This window comes from Theobroma cacao, chromosome 2 (assembly GCF_000208745.1).
Source record: "Theobroma cacao cultivar B97-61/B2 chromosome 2, Criollo_cocoa_genome_V2, whole genome shotgun sequence".
NCBI lineage: Eukaryota > Viridiplantae > Streptophyta > Magnoliopsida > Malvales > Malvaceae > Theobroma > Theobroma cacao.
Window position 1 is genome coordinate 12,029,068 of NC_030851.1, and position 20,178 is coordinate 12,049,245.

The 20,178-nt window shown below is 31.5% G+C and overlaps 3 protein-coding genes across 6 annotated transcripts; 1 reads left to right on the top strand and 2 right to left on the bottom strand.

Annotated features, from left to right (window-relative positions):
- LOC18608807 (nudix hydrolase 13, mitochondrial) lies at window positions 1,074-5,127 on the bottom strand. Its single transcript, XM_007043681.2, has 6 exons — window positions 4,605-5,127; window positions 4,431-4,511; window positions 3,465-3,579; window positions 3,245-3,328; window positions 1,887-2,036; window positions 1,074-1,572 (listed from the first exon to the last, which is right to left on the bottom strand). Exons 2-6 carry the CDS (start codon window positions 4,499-4,501, stop codon window positions 1,378-1,380), a joined length of 615 nt encoding a protein of 204 aa, XP_007043743.1. The 5' UTR covers window positions 4,502-4,511; window positions 4,605-5,127; the 3' UTR covers window positions 1,074-1,377.
- LOC18608809 (pentatricopeptide repeat-containing protein At4g21065) lies at window positions 11,510-13,453 on the bottom strand. Its single transcript, XM_018114683.1, has one exon. The coding sequence runs from the start codon at window positions 13,320-13,322 to the stop codon at window positions 11,646-11,648; it is 1,677 nt and encodes a 558-aa protein (XP_017970172.1). The 5' UTR covers window positions 13,323-13,453; the 3' UTR covers window positions 11,510-11,645.
- LOC18608810 (enhancer of rudimentary homolog) lies at window positions 15,282-18,956 on the top strand. 4 transcript variants are annotated; one of them, XR_001926840.1, is made up of 5 exons: window positions 15,282-15,527; window positions 15,757-15,850; window positions 16,304-16,424; window positions 17,744-18,026; window positions 18,676-18,956. XR_001926840.1 is itself a non-coding variant. In XM_018116557.1 (4 exons), the coding sequence occupies exons 1-4, from the start codon at window positions 15,513-15,515 to the stop codon at window positions 17,758-17,760; spliced, it is 282 nt and encodes a 93-aa protein (XP_017972046.1). In that variant the 5' UTR covers window positions 15,282-15,512; the 3' UTR covers window positions 17,761-18,956. The 4 variants fall into 4 exon arrangements, 2 of the variants coding, with proteins under 2 accessions (XP_017972046.1, XP_017972045.1); XM_018116557.1 differs by having other exon boundaries at window positions 16,304-16,459; window positions 17,744-18,956; XM_018116556.1 differs by having other exon boundaries at window positions 17,744-18,956.

Genomic DNA, 20,178 nt, shown 5'->3' on the forward strand with positions numbered 1-20,178 from the left:
TTCATATTTCACGTCAATACCGCGTGAATATAAAATAACAAGTAACTTTTTGATTAATAATAGTTAGTTAACTGTTAGTCATAATAACCTATTTGACTCAAAATAAAAATACAAAGACTAAATTGAACACAATAAAAGAATAAAGATTTATTTAAATTTGTTAAAATAATTTAGGAGTTTTTTTAAAAATATTATGCCCAATTTATGAATTATTTTGTTTATAGTTTATTTAAAAAAAAAAGCCTTGATTGAGACCCACAATAACAAAAATAATACCTTTCATTTTAAGGGAAAAAACTACTGCATATATTTTTTAAGTACAAATTACAATAAACATGGATAATTTGAATTTATCATCTATCAAGCAAACTGTTAGGTTACATAAAAAAAATATTGTCTACTAAAATGTATAATTTATTTATCATTTAATCACATTGTAACTTGAATACAAAAAGCCCTTCAGTAAGGCCTATACGGAAATAATACATTTTATTATAGGGGAAAAAACTACTATTTACCTAGAAGCATACATCCGTGTGGTCTATGTTACACATCATGGTAATAATTAGAGAAGCAAATATGTTGAATTTATAGCTATTAATTTGTTTTCTGTAGAATAAAATATCTCTTTAAGCAAAAGCAACATATTTTTAAACTACATAAGTAAATATAATAACATATATTAACATAAATATTGCCGTCATCTCTCTTGCTTTGTTTTCTAATCATCTTTTTTTTCTTCTTAATTAATATGAATAAATAACCATTCTTAATTGCATAATTGAAGTATTTACTTAACTTTTATATTCATCTTTTTGAAATTAAAAATTATAAAATATTTGGTCATATAATATTTTATCTTTAAAATTTAATTAAATGAATATACAATATATAAGAATGTGTATATATATTAATAAGATAATAGATTAATAAGGATATGTATAAATTTTATTCAAAATAAAAGCAATTTTTTCTATTGATGAAGTGAATTTTGTGTAGTATAACTCGAAGAAAATAATTGAAAATTACAAAACAAAGAAATTTAAGAAAATAAAAAAGAAAGAAAATTAGAGTTAATTAAAATTTAATTGTATAACAAGAAATGCATTGCATTTTATGGGTTGAAAGCTAATTGCAATCAGAAAAGGATGTGAGTGGCACTGAGAAGCAGGTAAATGGTGGTTTGATTAAGAAAAGGAATTCCTTTTGGGAGGGGAATCCATTAATATTAACAAAGACGCCTACTTCATTTCTTCTCCACGTTTGCTAGTTTTCACAGAAATGTACGAGAAGAGGAAACTAGAAGACTGAATGTGACCCAATATTCAACCGCTAATGATGGCAAGCAGCTAACTGAAAACATTTGTCTACGTCTCATTAACCCTGCACAATACACTTGGTCAAAGACATCTGATGCTCTGCCAGGGCATCCGCCGCTGGGAACATGGGGAGATCCGCCAGCTTTTCTGCCCTCCCACTCATCCTGTCTTTCTTGATGCCTGCTAAGAATACTTGAAGAGCATCTCTCATCCACTCATACCGGCAAAATTTATACGCTTCTTCTGGGGAAAGCTGTAAAGACAAACAATAATAAGTCATCAAACAGTTCACTCATATACATAGTTCAAATATAATTATATGATTAAATTGGCAGAAAGTACAAGGTACTAATCAAGTTCTAGTGGTCATAAAGGCAAATCCATCTTCTAGACTGTTCCCCAAACATGCTAACAACTATAATAACTGCCTAGAAAATGTTGCACTTCGGGCATCGCGAAGATCATTTATCATTTTATGTTAAAGGCAATCTTCTCCATATGGCCAATATGTGCGATGTGTGAGTTAGATTCCTAAAGTCTAGTTAAACCTTTATTTTTCTTACTGACCCATTTCCTCTTGTAGGTAGTCTGCTCTGCCCATGACTCAAGTTCTTCAGTCACCTCCAAGGCAAACATATAACCTCTACAACCACCTTCCAGGCTGCAGCTGTTCTGTTTGCTCTTGCTTCTAAACTCCCAAACTCCTAGTCGATTCTCCTGAATCAAGTGAATGGCTCCATTATATATTGAAAACACAGATTTATGTAAACAATGTCAGTCCAACATAATAACATGATACATCATCTGCACCTGTTACTGTCAGCACGCAGCAATGATTTTGTGCAGTTTAAGTACAAGTAGAAATACAGGTACCTAAATATTGGAATGAAAACCTCATAAAATTTTCTGCATTATCAAACGTGGATATGTGTAAAAGATTACAAGACCAAAGCAAAACTCATTCCATTTTGAAATATGGAAGAGGGCAATTCAAAACAGGAATCGTTTTAGATGCTGTTGAAACTTGTGCACCAACTACTGAGCCATGTGCTTTAGATGAAAGGGAAGCAGCTATACAGCTTCATATTAGCACGAGTCATGAGTAGCATACATATTTCAACAGCTCATGCTCATTGAACTTGTAAAGAAAAGAAACATGCGCAGGATCAGCATAACAATTTTGACTGCAGCGAGCAGCAGACCAACACCGTATGGTTGCCTCATGTCCCATTTTCCTTTCTAAGATAATTTCATCTTTTTCCGTTTCTTCGTGTGACCATAATCAATGTTTCATCATGCCATAGAGCATATCTGATAAGTAAAACTTATTTATATCCAGATTCATAAGTAAATTACCATTTTCATCGAATTAAAGACCCTCAACCTGCCAGTACTGACTGATTATAATTGAAACCAGTCGAATTCTTTTACTGCATACATCTGGGAAGAGACATATGTTGAACAAGAAATTTAGATGGATTAATGAATCAAACAATATAGATTAGCCAGAGCCAATAAGCATTAGCTTTACCGGTAATTTAGGAGCAAAAAAGGGGTATTAAACACACTTCAATGTAATATTTCTTGCAACTTCAAGTATGAGTCGCTTGTTCTTCTGCATAAGAATTAAAATCTTTTGGCTTGGCTGGACGTGACTTCTAAAGTTTAGCCTGAATATTTTCCATTCTCCAACTACCTAGCCAACAGCCCTCATGGCAATTTAGAAAGGCGTTGTATATTCTTTAGATTTCTTAAAGCGTCAACTTAATTAAAAGGAGAAGAAGTTAGATAACTCCAGTATCCATAATATGATTATTAAATAATTGCTTATAATTCCGGATGAGACATTAAATGTAATAAGCAAGAGTATTCATAATAGAAGTTAGGCAGTCATGCCTATGCCAAGAAGGGATACTGAAACCTACATCAAGTATTCCTTTCACTCCGGCTTCCTCCAAGGCCTCGCGACATGCAGCTTCATGAACAGTCTCATCATCTTCCCATCCACCCTGACCATCACATAAAATAAACAACCTTGACATCAGCATTTCCATCCATAGTACGGTTCTCATATCAGTGCATCAGATAGAGTAAATAGTCTAGTATCCAATGCGGGAACAGAGGAGTGGGAAGATAAGTATATACCTTAGGGAACACAAGATCATCACGATTGGGCGTGGATATCATGAGAACAGTAATCCTGCTGGTGACATTGCCGTTTCTATCCTCAACATCTTTCTTGAGTCTGTATGGAATACACCTGTTTTTCGCACCAGACGGAGCAACTGAGTAAAAAAGACCACAGAGACAAAGCAGCTATGCAGATGTTTATGTAAGAAGAATATGCATCTATAAAAAGTAGTACGTGGGGTAGCAGCTGATAATATTACACCTCTTCTAAAGATTCCAATAAGTCAATCTGTAAATGATATTTCGCACTTGCTTATACATTAAACTGAAGGGTGCTTGTTACCTGCTTTATTTCAAACAAGTAATTAGATCAATTTCATCATTTAATTAGACACCCGTGTTAATTAACCCAGCCAATCCTGCTTCTTTCCACCTCCACCCCAACCACCCTCTCAAGAAAAAATATTACTTTAATGCATCAAATTATTCTATTTTATCTTTTCTGTATAAAAGCATGACCAACGGTATCCTTATTGTTTTTATTTTTTATTTTTTTCTAAAAGACCTTGTAGAAGAAATGGATGTGGAGAAATTAAATATCAAGATAAGAAGGGGCCATAGAAAGTCAATGCAAGGGTCCATCTCTGTTTTAGTGTTTATAGCGAAAATTGACATAAAAGCAAAGGTACAATCATGTGAACCACAGTAATTTGGCACCTCTGTTATTTTGCTCTCTTTTCTGTTTGAAAAGATGATGCTTGCCACTAATTCATAACACCCATAAGGAAGACAAGGGACACCCTATCCAGCTGAAATTATGTTGTTATTATCAACACTTAGAATAAGGTTACTACAATGGCATTACTTGTTAATTTTCACAGGCTAGAGATGTAAGAAGAGAGGCAAGAACAAGAAGCAGAACATAAGGAAAAGAATAAAAAAAAAATAAAAAGAGAAACAAGTGGTGAAATTTGAGATTACCCAGCTACAAGCCTCAGATGATCCTCGTACCGTTGTCTGTGTCTCCCTTTTCGTGCCGGTAGAAACGACATGAGATACTGTCTGCAGCATCCCAAAATACATAAACAAAAGAAAGATGATTAATTAAGTTACAACAAGAGCAGAAGATTAGAGATGCAAAGAAATAGTGGTTACCTGGATTGTTATATTGGGTGATCAAAAGCTGCATTCAGTGAGAGAGAAGCAGAAAATCTTGACCCTTTAGGTGAAAGCAACAGGGAAGCTTTTCGGTTTAAGACCAAAGCAATGAGAAAGCATAAAGAATGAGGAAAAAAGTTGGCATGCTCCGAGTTTTTAATAGGAAAGAGGAGGAAACAAGCAAGTCAATAACGGCAACGGCTACAAAGATTTTTATTTTCTGGTAAGAGTTTTAAAAAGAAGAGAATGTTGGAGTGCTCCTTCACAGAAATTGTCTCGTTTTACCAGCAGGAGAGAAAGAGAAGGTTTCAGCGGGGACCAAATCAACGGAACTACCCTCAGCCAGGATTTTAAAATTCCTGGTACTGCTGTTATTCAAAACTGTGACTTTTGTGGGATGATTGAATCATGAAACATGATCCTCATCTTTTCCTCAAAGAAATACTTTCCAGTGTTTTCCAATCTGCTTTCTTCTAATCTGTTGTTTTTATAAGGCGAAGGACGTCGTCTATCATGGAACCATCGTCACAGGGCCTTTTCCACCGTCTAATTTAAGTTGGGGAACGGTCCCCTCTGACTCATCATTGCTTTCCTTGAAGACTAGGAGTTGACTTGGGCATGTAGTGAAACATTGTTCCTTCATAAAACTTGGCTTTCATTATGCATTTAACACGCAAGACTTGAATTGAGGAATACTTTAAAAAAATAAAATATATTAACATCTTTTTAAGTTTTTTAATCATAATTTCACACCTATCTATTAATTTTAAAATATACAATCCTTTAAAAAATATCTTTCCAAATGTTTTTATTAATTTAATTACATTACAATATTAAAAAAATAATTTTATCTTTCATTAATTTTAAAAATTACAAATTATAATTTTTTAAATAAAAAAACACTCTCCTCTATCTTTCACCGGTCAACCACCCCACTAGCCAGAGTGTGCCAGATTTGGCCAAATTGCGCTCTATTGAGGAGCACCCATCGCGGTGCCCCCTGAGAGCATAGGTCTTTGTGCTCCCTAGGAGCATCGATCTGGTGTTCCCCATTGTGGTGCTCTCCAAGAGAGCACTAGGGAGCACGATTTGGTGCTTCTTTGGGATTGTTGGTCGGGGTAAACGTACATTACCAATAGGCTTGAAAATTTTTTTTTTTTAAACATTACACATTTTTTAATTAACACTATTTATACGTTTAAGATAGATTGTTTATTTTGAAAATTATTGAACTCAAGTGTAATAATGCATAAAAATAAAAAAAGTCAATATGTTTTATCTTAAAAAATGTAGACGAAAAAGGAAGACCATATCTTCCAAAATGAAGGAAAAAGGTTTATGTTTTCTTTTAGGCAAATAAGAACGTAAGGAATAACATATGATAGTAGGCCATGATAGAGGAGCATAAGAAGCGAAAGAGAAAGATGCCGAAAGGGAACAACAAAAACACTTCCATCAACCAACGTCTTCAAGAATTGTCCGCTACTTATGGCACCAAAATAGTTGTTAACGAAATTTTATTTGATAATTATAACAACTAAATAATTGTAGATGATATCTATGAATCCAATAGAAATTATAGTTGATGTAAACCCCGTCCTGTGATATATGCCAAAGGCGTTTACTCTTAGGTCAACTCCTGAAAATTTAAAAATTAAAAATTAAAAAAAAAAAAAGCAATTCGGTTATAATATCAAACTTGGCGGGAAAAACGCCCAAATGTCTAACCACGTGAAAACTTGGGGGCCCATCACGCCCTTATCCAGTCCAGTCGGTGATTACGGCAACCGACGTGCCAATATCCCATCGTCAAATTTAACTCGTTAATTTACAAGTTGCTAGTATGTATGCATGAATTACATCATATAGGCATAGAAAAATTTGGAGTTGCAATAATATCTAGGCATGCCTTAGCTCTTTGCTCATAAGAAAATTGAAAAAGGAGCTTTCAATTGTGTTATCATACTTAACATCCAAGAGCGCCTAAATATTCAGACAGATGGGTTTGTTTGATGAAGTCAAAATGAGATCCAACCAAATAAGGAACCTTACCTTTACCCTCTTCATTTCCTTAACCAATTTCCCATAAGACCCTATAAAAGGAGAAGGCATAGCTGTTTGCGACTTGCAATCACCCTTGACACACCTCAATAAATGTTTTGGACCATCGAGATGTTCATGGTCCAATGGTAACATGTGGTTTAGGATCGACCTATTTAAAGCAATAAGAATAAAATATCTTTATCTTTTTAATTATAATTCTAAATGAGTCTATTAATTTTTAAAATAGACACTTTATCTCAAAAAAAATCTTTCGCTAAACACATAAGTCCAACCGTTTATATTTTGTTTGTTTGATAACATTACAATATTAAAAAGACAAATTTATCCTCTATTAATTTTAAAAATTACTGTTATATCTTTTAAAAAAAAATTTCAAGGAAGCACCGAGCTCAAGATTTGAGAGGGGAGCACTGGATCAATGCTCCCTTTTTGGCCTCTCTTGGGTGCTCTCGTCTTTAGGAAGCACCAAATCTGGTGCTCCTCTCTCTTAGGGAGCACTAAATCAGTGTTCCTAAAGGTGCTCCCTTCCCCTAAGGAGCATCAATGCCCTTAGAGAGCACTTGTCGTGGGGTGGTCGACGAGTGAAAACGTTACCAACTGACAACATTGTTTGAGAAAGAAAAAAGAAAGATGATAGAATATTTTAATCATTTCATTAATTCTATTGACAATGTTTATACTTTTAGAGCAGAGTCTCTATTTCGAAAATTAATGGATCCGGTCGAAATTATGATTAAAAGTTAAAACAGTAAGGATATTTTATCCAAAAACCGAAAAAGGACTTAGGGATAGGGGGAGGGGAGAGGGGTGGTTTTCCCACGCAAGACTTATATGACCCAAAGCCACCTAAGATCATCCGCAAATTCTTTAAGGTCAAATGATAGAATTTAAAAAAAAAATTATCAAACAAGTTAACTGGTAAATTATGTAAGGAACATATATTCTCACTTATTTTACATTAGATGTTACGCATTTTTTATTTTCAATCTCACACTTTTATATTAAAATTTGATAATATATTTTTATTATTAACAATATATTTAATTGCTTTAATCAGGTTAAACTCATTAGTTTACAATATTTCAATGTTAAACAATAAGGTCAACACCATATAATAATTAATTAAATGCGTTAAAAATTATTTAATTATAATTAGGTATAATGCTCTAAAAATTTTCTTAACTATTTATTAAAATTCAAATAAATCATTATATTTTTACTGCGTTCAGTCAAATCTATGTACTTTTATTTTATATCTTTATGATTAATGATTAATTAATTATCATTAGTCAAAATATCACTTGTCATTTAATATCCACATGACAATAACTTGACGTTGATGTGGAGGGTGAAAAATGCTACATGATCATGTCATCATACTATATCATTATCAATTATGATATGTTAACAAATCACATCATAATCAATTATTACATGTCATCATACCACATCAATATCATGTGTCATAGAATAATAAATGACATTTTGATTAAGTCAATAATTAATTATAAAGTCTTATTTGTCGTAAAATAAAAATATAAGAGTTTGATTGAACATAATAAAAGAATAAGAGTTTATTTAAATTTTTTTAAATAATTTAAGAGCTTTTCTACGCATTATGCCTTATAATTATAATTTATATTTATACAAGTATATGGCAAAAAAATTTTAAAATTTTCATAAAACTCTTACCCGTACATTGATTCATTTGTTTATTTATTAGGTTTATTTATTTATTTTATTTAATATAATAATTACATCATTTTTATACATTTACGTCAATATTTTAAAAAATATTAATTTCAACTATGAGTATTTCCATCTTTATTCTCATACATTTATGTTAAAATTTTTTAAAAAAATTGTTATTTATTTAACATTAACATTTTAAATATTTTATGTAAAAATTAATTCTCCAAAAAATATTTTATGTAAACATTCTTCAAAACTAATTTGAGAAGATAAAATAATGATCTTTTTATTGATTTTTTTATTTTAATTTATCTAATATGATTTTCTTACCTCTATTCTTTTATATTTCCGACAAGATTTTAAAAAGTCTGATTTCAACTAATAGTATTTTTATCTTTATTCTCATAAATTTAAGTTAAATTTAAAATATGTTATTTTTTAACATTAGCATTTTTAATTTATGCTGTAAGATTTTTTATAGCTAATTTGAGAAAACATGAATTTAGTTTATATCTTTTACAAAAATAAAAAATAAAGTTTTTTATTTGTCTATTATGATTTCTTTTTTTTTATATCCTTTTAGCCTATGTTCTCTCCCTTAGCAATCTAAAGTGTTTAATCCACTATTGATAATCAATAAATACAATGCTTTTACAAGGTTCAAGCATAAATTTTGTCTTTTCAAGGATATGACACAACTCCCCCTAACTTTTAAAGGCTAAATTAAAATCTCTATACCTTTTCAAGGATATGACACAATCTCCCTAATATTTTAAGGTTAAGTTAGAACCTAAATGGTTTTCAAGAATCAAGCACAACTTCTCCTCTTTTACAAGGTGAAAAGCAAGGATACCTTTACAAGGTGGGTTTTGCTAAGTACAAGTTTGTAAGAGTTTGAATGATAATAAGAAGATTACAAAAGATAAGAACGAAGGCACAAAAAAATTAAGTACAAAGAGAACTTAAAAGCTTGGTGAAAGAATGTAGATTACTTGCTCTAACTTGGTTCCACTTTTCTTAACTTAAAAATGTGTTAGAGAACTTCTTTCTACACTTTGGTGTAGAAAAGAGTTGTTTTTTCCCTCCAAAAAGGGCCTAACGGCTAGTTTTTGGAACTTGGGATCGATCCCTGGCTACAAAATTCAAATATTATGAATGGGGGATTGATCCCCATGAAGGGGGGACCGATTTCATAGGGATCCATCCCTACAAGGCAACAAGGATCAAGCTATGTTTTATACTTCACTCTGAACCTAAAACATGACATTTCAAAGGTAAAATGCATGAGAGTTTTTAATATGAAGAATTTAACTTTAGAACCCATTCAAGCAATTTTGATAATTTGTGTCACCTTAAAATTGTAATTATTTTAAAATTAATAAAGTTAATAATTAATTTTTTAACATTAATATTTTAAATATTATATGTAAGAATTATTAAAAATTCTTACTAGTTTTTTTTTTTTTTTGAAAGGCATGTATTTCATTGCAACTGTACAGTTTACAAACTTTTAGAAAGGCCTGTATTTTATGTAAGAAATATTAAGAATTCTTACTAGTTAGCTTGAGAATATACAAATTTCTTCAAAAATTTTTTAGAAAGAACTAATATTGATTTTTTTTCATTTAAGTTTATCTTATATAACATTTTACCTTTAATTTTATGTATTTATGTCAAGATTTTAAAAATAATAATTTAAACTATTAGTTATTTTATTCTTATTTTCATCATTTACATTAAAATTTAATAAATGTTATTTTTTAATATTAATATTTTAAATATTTTATGTCAGAATTCTTACTAGCTACTTTGAGAACATATAAATTTATTTATTTTTTAAAAAACTTAATATTGTGTTTTTATTTTAATTTGTCTAATATGATTTTTTACTTTTATTCTTATACATTTACATCAATAATTTTTTTTTGAAAAGTAGTTTACGTCAATATTTTAAAAAGGTTACTTTCAACTATAAGTATTTTTATCCTTGTTCTCATACATTCATATTAAAATTTTTAAAAATATATATTATTTTTTTAACATTAACATTTTAAATATTTTATGTAAAAATTCTTCATAACTAGTTTGGGATGATACAAATTTATTAATAATCTTTTTAAAAATACTTACTATTGATTTTTTTTTTATTTTAATTTGTCTAGTATGATCTTTTACCTTTATTATTAGATATTTACATCAAGATTTTAAAAAGTCTAATTGTAAATAATAGTATTTTTATCTTTATTCTCATAAGTTAAATTTTAAAAAATGTTATTTTTTAACATTAGCATTTTTAATTTATGCTGTAAGAATTTTTATAGCTAATTTGAGAAAATATGAATTAGCTTAAATCTTTTACAAAATAAAAACTAATTTTTTTATTTTTTTCTTATAAATTTATATTAAATCTTAAAGAAACTAATTTGCAATATACACATTTGTAAGAAAGAACAAGAACCTCATTTTCACCATGCCTACATATACTTACTATTGCGTTGCGAAATTTCACCAAGCAACCTCAAAGCACGAGCCTGAGTGAACTCTTCTCTTTCCCCATCAGTTGCTGTGGTCATAGAATAATGCGAGCACCCCATTGAGAAAATCTGTCACAAAGTGAGCCATGGACACCTGAGTATTGGCCAAAATAAAATTTACGAGTGGTTCATGGAAATAAAATAAAATATAAATAATTATTAAATAATTTGATTCATGGAATGGAATTGACATACTCAACATACTTTAATATTTGAATTATAATTTTTTTTTTATAATTTAAAAGAGCTTACATTTTCCAAGAGAAAGTTACCAAATGAGTTAGGAAAAGATAGTTACCATACCTGGTTAATATAATTTGTGAGGTTTCAAACAACCATTTTCCGTCTATGCGCCCTTTCCAAAAACAAGCAGAAGCCATTGGCAAGTACAATACTAAGTAGCAGAAGACATATTCCTAGGCAACGTATTCGGTTTGAATTCATTTTTGTGCGCCTCATTTGATACAATATCAGCAATTTTACAGTTGAGATTGACAGCATCCAGGTTGCAATAGCATTACTGATAAATTTCTTAAGCCAAATTTCCATGCTTCTTGTTTTCCTCCACATTAAAGAATTAAAGAAGTTCACTTATTTTGTTACAAGGGCAACTGGAAAAACAAGTATATATCCAGATAACTCTTGAAACTAGAACAGCTACATGCTTGAAAGCCACCCAAAACATACATGGAATCCAATGTTAACATACATGCAGAAGATGGAAGAGAGGGCCAGAGAGGAATATCTATTACCAGTAATCCTGGCAAGAACAAGATCCCTTTCTAAAATGATGGAATCTATTCCGATCTCTGACAATAATTTCTCTGTCAAACTTATCTGAAACATGTTTCATGAAACAATGGCAATCATAACAAATTCGAAGATTCTTCATGACCCTCAAGGTCCTTCTATCCTTAAAGTGAAGAAGCGCAAAAGCAACAGCCAACTTTTCACTATGATAACTAAGACTCTGCTCCTTCTCCTCCTCTTCAATGTCATGTAACACATTGGATATATAGGGACTATAACCTTCAACTCTGAGATCAGCAATTATTGAAATCAAGAAATCTTTGGTTTCCTTGGATTTAGGATGTGACTTATCTCCTGAAACAAACTCGTAAATCATCTCCTCCATGCTCAGCAAACTATAGCCAGGATTCTTCCCAATTCTCTTCTCCCTCATCGAATTTCTCACGTCTGCTTTATCAAGCCATCTACCAACTCCACCGTATGCATTTGACAAAAGCACATAATCACCATCATGATTAGGGTCAACCTCATAAATCCTCTCCTTTGCTTTCTCAGCCAACTTAAGGTCATTATGTTTCACACAAGCTCCAAGCAAAGTCCTCCAAATAACCGCATTTGGCCTGGCAGGCATTCTATCCACAAATTCAAAAGCTTCGTGAAGAAACCCTGCACGACCGAGTAAATCAACCATACAACCATAATGCTGTACCGTAGGTTCCATACCATAAACCTTCTCTATACTATTAAAAACTCGCCAACCGTCATCCACAAGTCCCCCATGAGTACAAGCCACTAAAACCCCATTAAAAGTAACATGATCAGGCTTCAAACCAGTTTTTTTCATCCCATAAAACACTCTCAACGCTTCTTTACCGCGCCCGTGAACAGCCAGCCCGTTAATCAACACCGTCCAAGTCAATACATTTTTCACAGTCATTTCATTAAAAACTTGTATAGCATTATCAACAGAGCCACATCTAGAATACATATCAATCAACGCAGTACCCAAAGAAACAGTGAGTTTCAACCCAGTTCTGAAAACGAAAGCATCAACCCATTTACCCAATTCCAAAGCACCTAAGCTTGAAACCGCAGATATTACACTAAGCATGGTAACTTCATCCGGCTTAAAACTTTCCAGTAACTGCATTTCTTGAAACAAACCCAAAGCGTCGTACCCAAAATTATTATTTGCAAAACAAGATATCATACTAGACCAAGACACCAAATCTCTCACACGCATTTCATCGTACACGTCGAGTGCCTCCACGACTGATCCAAGCGAGCCATAAAAGCTAATCAGCGCGTTTTGTATATAAATGTCGGAAGCCAAACCGAGTTTGATTACGAGAGCGTGAGTTTCGAGGCCTATCTGGAGACGGGCGCAGGCTTTAAAAACAAAAGGGAAAGTGAAGTGATCGGGGGATAGGCCGCCACGGTGCATAGCGGAGAAGAGAGAAACGGCATGAGAGGGAAAGGAGTGAGCGTGGGCCCTGATGAGAGTGTTGTAAGCGAACGTGTCAGGGGAGGGAATGCGAGCGAAAAGACAGCGTGCATAGGATAAGGATTCGGGGGCAGAGGCAGCACAGGATAGTAAGAGAGGACGGAGGGAGAGAGGGTCATTTTGGAGGCCGGTTTTGATGAGGCGAGCGTGGAGCTTGTACACATTATTCATAGATAGATGAAGATATGCGCATTATCGGTCTGTCTCTTTTAGTTTTTTTTTTTTTCTTTTTTCTGATTTCTGAAGTTAATTGCCCTTCGTCCAGTTCGTCTAGAAGTCCTGGCTCTGGCTGGGCTGAGAAGATTCACTAATTTATTTATTTTATGATTTTATGGAAAAATACTGGTTGTGCTGAAATGATTCGCTAATTTATTTATTTTATGGAAAAATAAGAAAGAAAAAAAATTAAGATGGTGAGAGTGAGATTTGAACCCACTTTATTTTATGGAAAAATAAGAAAGAAACTAATTTATTTATTTTATGGGAAAATAATTTTATGGAAACTGGCTGTATTGAGAAGATTCACTAATTTATTTATTTTATGGAAAAATATGAAAGAAAAAAATTAAGTTTTATGGATTATTTATTTTATGAAAAAATATGAAAGAAAAAAAATTTTGCATACGAGTGAGATTTGAACCCACTTTATTTTATAAAATTAAGATATTAAAAAAAATCCCTTTCGGACCAAGATCTTAGTCTGGCGCCTTAGACCAACTCAGCCATCCGAGCCAATACTATAAAAAACTGTATGAATCATAGATGAAGCAAAGTGTAGATTTCTGCCACTTTGGGCCAATTGATGAGAAAGAAAGAAGAAAAAAATAGAAGAGGGAAAATAGATGAATAAATATTAAAAAGAATTTGTTTGAATCTTTTTGAAGTAAAAATGTTTATTAATTTTATTAACAAAGGTGAGATGATATTTTTGTAGGAAATTAAAAAAATTAAAATATGTTGAAAATTATGAATTAAAATAATGTTATTTTGGTTAAAACTAATATTAATGTATTTAATGATAACCTTTCAAGAAAATGTATTTAATGATAAAATGAAATTCGGTAAAATATTAAAAACATATACAATAATTTAATAATTAAAAATTTCAAAAAGCTAATTTTTAATTGAAAGATAAGACTGATATTGGTGTACTTATTACTCCCAAATTTCTTCAGATTCATTAATCAATCAAACATCATAATAATATTTTTCTTTTATTTTATTTTACGAACTAAATTATAAAAAAGTTTATATTTAATGCACCCTTAGTGTATAGATTTTATAAGCTATCAACAAATCATATTCTGTCCCTTCTTTAAAGAGAAACTTAAAATTTTTTGAAGCACTTAATATAATAAATATAAATTTTAAATGGTTAAATTTAAAAATAAATATTAGGAATTTGTCTTCATCTTTCTCTGCCTTTCATAAAAAAAAAAAAAAAAAAAAAAACTGATGCAACAAATCAATTCAAATCCGAAAAATCTTTCATTCCAAACTTGCAATAATATTTTTCAAAAAATGTACCGATTTGTCCAACACAAGTATCCTATTAAATTTAGTTAGATCATCAATGTAATAATAAATACAGCATAGAGAATAGCAATTTTCTTTTATAATGAAAGACTTCGTTTAACAGGGTCTTATTAATCAATGCAACTGGTGGATTCGAGAAAATAAGGATGATTGACCATTCTTGATGACCAAGATGTGATTGGCAAGTATTTGGGCAAAGCACCCTTCACTACAACATAAACCGGTTTTAACTAACCAATTTTAGCTGCACTTTTATTTTTGCATTTAAAGAATTTGTTATAGTATCTGGACTTTAAAATTTAGATGCATTTTTTATTTTACAGCTCATAAAAAATTTAATACCTTTTATATTTCTTTGTTTTAATTAAAAAATTTAACTCTTACATCGTACAATCTCTCTTTCTCCCTAAATTAAAAAAAAAAAAATCAATTATTTGGTTCTTTCTATTTTTCACTTTTCATACTAAACACAAAGAAGGAAAAATATCTTTCTTTCTTTCTCTTTTCCTTTACTCACTTTTTTTTTTTTAGTTTGCGAATTTTTCTTCCTTGTTATCAAACATTTGATAGAAAATAAATTTTTTGAAAATTAATGAATAAAACTTTTTTTTCTTTTCATCTGTCTCCCCTCTATCTCTCTGCACCTCTTTCTTTTCTTCCAAAATCTTTCCCTTTCCTTCGCCGCACTTCTCCTCTCTAAAACCTCTTTCTTTTCTTTTCTACTTCCTTCGTTCATTGCTTTTCCTAATTAAGCTAATTTTGCTTGTAAAAATCTCACCTTTTTAATCTCATCTTCTTTCCCTCTAGAAACTAGGGTTTCGTCAAATGTTACCCCTTTTGGTACAAAAACAGGGCACTCGATTCTCAATCTCTATTTTTTTTAATTATTATTACACGATTTAAGATTTCTTTTGTAGGACTTGATTGTTCATTGATTTGATTCTTGCTGGCATGTTAATGACACTGAACCTATTTCAACCGTAATATTTTTTTTATTGGATTGATATGGGATTGATATGGTTAGTTGTGTGTTTTTTAATCTCATTTTTTATTTTGTGTGATGATTTAGGCAAACAGGCACACCATTGTTTTGATGCAAACTTCGCAGAACAGAGCACCTAGAACGTTTGTGGATTATGATTCTATCAGTCAAGCTGTGGACAGTATGCTTTTTGTTTACTGTTGCTTATATTATCTTTGTTTTTGTTGTTGCTCATATTATGATTTTATCAGTCAAGCTATGAATATGGGTTTGGAGGTGGAAAACAAAGAAATCAAAATTGAGCTTTATGATAGGATACATATACATTTCATACATTTTATAGAGTTCCTATTGCATTAATTTTCTTGAAAATAGCTTCTATTGCAGGCAATGGACTATACCTTTTGGAAGTTGGCTTGTGGAGTTGAGAATGATTTTTAGATTTGATTGTGCATATGTCTTTTTTTTCTCAAGAATGTATGTCCAAAATTGTTTATATTTCTGAGTTGCATTACAAGGAAATGAATTAGTGTGGTTTCACTATGATGCACTAGATGGAATCCCCTCTCTTCTTCTTTTCCATCATTTAAAAGATTTGACAATTTTAACAGTATATATTATTTGCCGTGTGCAGGTATATGTGGACTATATGAAAGGAAACTTAAAAAGCTCAACCCAGCAACTCAAAACATCACGTATGACATTGGTGTTCTTTACAATTTTATTGATGGCCTTGCAGATATGATTGCCCTTGTGTATGACTCTCTCTCTCTTCCTCAGCCTTTTTCTGGTATGTTATATTGTAAATATAAGTGCCATGTATTGTCTGTTATATTGCATGTTTACTGAGTCATGTGTCAATCAAGTGTTACAATAATTGTCTTTCAAAGGCATGAATTTGTCATGTAAAACTTGACCTTAAGGGATAAGTATATGTTATCAGTCCATGAGTTACGATGGATTATTTCTTTTTCTGCTGAAACCCAGATTGGTTCATGAATGAGTTTTGTCCAACTTATAACAATAGATATGCCTTATAACAATAGAGGAATGATTGCTCTTGGAGGCTTCTTGGCATTATCCCTGTTTGCCTACCTTTGAAGACTGGCGGGGGTTTCAACTGGAATGATTTATTTGTTCGATTAAGGAGTTTGTCGGTCTGGGCCACATAGGGTACTCACCTTCTTTCACTCTGGTTGAGTTTTACTAGTATTAGACTTTTTTTTAGGAGTTTTATTCAGAACTCTGCTTGTTTTTTGAGATTATACGTGTTGAGATGCTGCCAAGTGCTCCTTGAGCAGCTGCTACTTTTGTAATGTACAGAACAGGCTCTTCTCAAGATAGCTTTATGCTAACAGGAGTCTCCACGTTTGAGACTCCCCATGGCATTACAGCTTATCTATAATAAAAACTCATCTTTCAACAAAAAAAAAAGAGATATGCCTTATTGCTATTAATTTAGATTTTAGAGAGATAATAAGAGGGTTTTTTTTTGGTTTTGCTTTTGCTTTCTTCTTTGGAGACGGCAGTTACAGTTCCTCTTTGTCCTTCATTGCAAAAGAACTTGTTTTTATCTATTTAGGAGAACTTACATTAGTGGCCATAGGTTAATTTGTCAATTTGTCTTCATTTTGAGTGTTGTTGTGACTGCAACATTTTGTATATGCTTGCTGAATATAAGTAGGCATTGTTGCAACTATGTAATAGTATGATATGTCTTCTTCTCTGGTCAGTATTAGAGTATTACACTCAAATTTTTCTTGTTTCATCTGGTCTTCTCTCTGTAACTTTTAGGGCACAAACACTAAATATGCTATTCTTGAGGAGTCTTAGAATTTTTCTTGTTGAATTATTCGATACATATGACTTGAATTTGAAAGTGTGGTGATTTACTAAATGCTGGGATATTGATGTCGAATGATGTAAATAGTGCCAATTCATTTACCACTTTATGGAAAAAGTTCCACTATCTTGAACATCCTGATCCCATGATTGTTTGTTGTGGACAATTAAGATTATTGTGGTGGAATATCTAAATACTTATCAAAGATCTTGAAATTGATTGATTTTGCAGTCAAAAGGGACACTTGAAATGGATGCCTTTTCACCATATGATAAAAGATTGTGATTCTAGGAGGACATTCACAAGGCCTTGGAGTCATTGAAGACTGGACATCAAAAGGGAAGCTTTTATTTTCTATTGCAACTATTTTTTATTTTCGTTCAGTTCTCAAGTTTAGTTACTTAATTATAACAATTTACAGCTTAATCAATCATCATTGATCGGTTGCCAAGAAATGGAACAAATAATCAAACACCAAATATTTGATAATATATCTCTAAATCAGATTTGTAAGGTTAGTTACTTGCAATCACTTTAAGAGTTTTTACAATTTTGAGGTTCTAATTTGTCATATGATCTAAGATTTATGATTTATGATTGCATTTTTATTATTATTTTATTAAAATTCTTAAAGTGTTGCATAATTTATGCATGAATGGAGTTTTGGATTTTTTTTTAATTTTTATTTTAGAAAAGTAACAATTCTAGAAGTTTAAAACTAATGGCAATGTGATGTTAAAACTTGGAGTTAGGGGCTCCTATGTGTAAGTTGGATTTATAGGATATCTGGTATAGTTACTCTAGAATCATTGAGATAACATGCATTTAAGCTATATTTGATTCATAGGAGGCCTTATCGTAGATGTTAAAACATAAGACACCTTTTTTGCTTTCCAATCTCCAATGTTAAACTATGCATCATTTGAAACTTATGTAGTACCATGCTAGAAGAGAGTTATATATGAAAAGAGAACAAATAATGAATCTTTTATAATTTTAGCAGTTTTCTATGTTCTTTTTTTTCTCCATTTTTTGCTTTGTTTTCAAATCAAATCAAAGAGCACAAATAAATTTTTGTTAGTTGGTCAGTGAGTATGCTTTGTCTCATATTACATTATGAATTACTTGCAAATTAATATTATCTTACAAATTAATCTTTACAGGTAAGGAAGGCTGGGAATTGTAATGTCAGATGGTTTTATTAGGTTGGAGAAGGGACAAACAAATATGTACAAAGAGGAATTGGAGAGAAAAAGAGAGAAAGAGAGATTACCCCATATTGTACACGTTGTAAAGACCTTGAGGGTCCATGTTCCAAGTTGAAAATGGTTTTTGAGACATTTGACTTTTGAGGCATTAGTTGCTGCAATTTGATTTTAGAGGCACTTTATGGTTTGTGAGCATTTTGTTTCTATCATAAAACTTATTGCATATTAGAAGGTTATATGTGTCTCTATTTTATAGCTTTTAGCTGCACATTTTATATGCTACCATATGATTTAAGATTGCAGTCATATAGTATACAGCTGCATTTTAATTTTGCTGTTGAATCCCATAAATAAGTGCAGCCATACTTTTCCATACATTGGCTAAGGCTGCACATTTATCACCAATAGCTGCAATATTTTTTGCAGCCAAAGGTGAAAAATGTTGTAGTGCTTGTATTGATCCGAAACTAATCTGGTGAACAAACTGCAAAAATTGACAATTCAGTATCAACTCCTTTCAAAAATAAATCTCAACATAGAAATTGAGCCATCTGCTATATATATGGATAACAAGCAAAACGCAAGAAACAATTTGGGTTAGGAAAATTTTGGAGATAATTTCTGTTTTTTGGCCATAAGAGATCGTGCAAGTAAAGAAAGCAATAACGATTTTAGTGGGGTGGAAATTCAAAAAGGGTCCTTACAGTTGAAGGCCCAACATTCTTTTCTACGATTGCATAATTAAAAAATACATATGATTTTTTAACATTTATAAAATATTTTTTAAAATTTATTCATTTACAAAGTAACAACATAAAATTCGCTATATAGGACTTATACTCCCTCTATTTTTAGAATAACTCATTTTTCTTTCATTTTATTTTCACAAAATAATTATTTCATTCTCTCCTCCTGTTTCATTCCACCAGCCAATTGAGGGGACTTCGGGAGTATTCGTGAGTAGAGCATTCAGGGAGAGAGAAAATGTTTTTTGTTCTTTCAAAAGAAAGGGGGGAAGAAAGTCGGGCAACTGGAGGAGGGAGGGAAAAACAAGAGAGCGGGAAGAAAAAGGATAGCAATGAAAGAAAATAGAAGAGAGAGGAGAAAGGGGTAGAAGGAAGAGGCGGAAGTGGAACTGGGAGTGTCATCACTAGCAATGACGTAGTAGATGATAGAAAAGAAGAAAAAGAAAAAAAATGGAAAAAATAAGAAATAAATGAGGGAGAAAGGATTTGGGTAAGGGGAGGAGAGAGTCGAGAGGGACAGGAAGCAGGAAGTTGGAAAAGTAAAGGGAGCACGACATCCATGAGCTCCATTATATGAATAATACAAGAAAGAATTGAATTTGTGGGGATGGATGACCTTTACATTCGTTTTGAATTTAAACTTATAGTACATGGCAATGCCTTTTAGATAAGAGGATATGATTAATTCTAGTTTAAGATCAAATCAAATCAT

Bases quoted from the DNA above. Each gene is read 5' to 3' on its own strand.
- LOC18608807 (XM_007043681.2), bottom strand. From the start codon at position 4,501: ATGTCGTTTCTACCGGCACGAAAAGGGAGACACAGACAACGGTACGAG. The intron at 3,580-4,430 runs GTAATCTCAAAT...TGCGAAAAACAG, and splicing joins CATCTGAGGCTTGTAGCTGG to GTGTATTCCATACAGACTCA. The intron at 3,329-3,464 runs GTATATACTTAT...TGTGATGGTCAG, and splicing joins ATGATCTTGTGTTCCCTAAG to GGTGGATGGGAAGATGATGA.
- LOC18608809 (XM_018114683.1), bottom strand. From the start codon at position 13,322: ATGAATAATGTGTACAAGCTCCACGCTCGCCTCATCAAAACCGGCCTC.
- LOC18608810 (XM_018116556.1), top strand. The intron at 15,851-16,303 runs GTATGCTTTTTG...TGCCGTGTGCAG, and splicing joins TATCAGTCAAGCTGTGGACA to GTATATGTGGACTATATGAA. The intron at 16,425-17,743 runs GTATGACTCTCT...TTGATTTTGCAG, and splicing joins GCAGATATGATTGCCCTTGT to TCAAAAGGGACACTTGAAAT.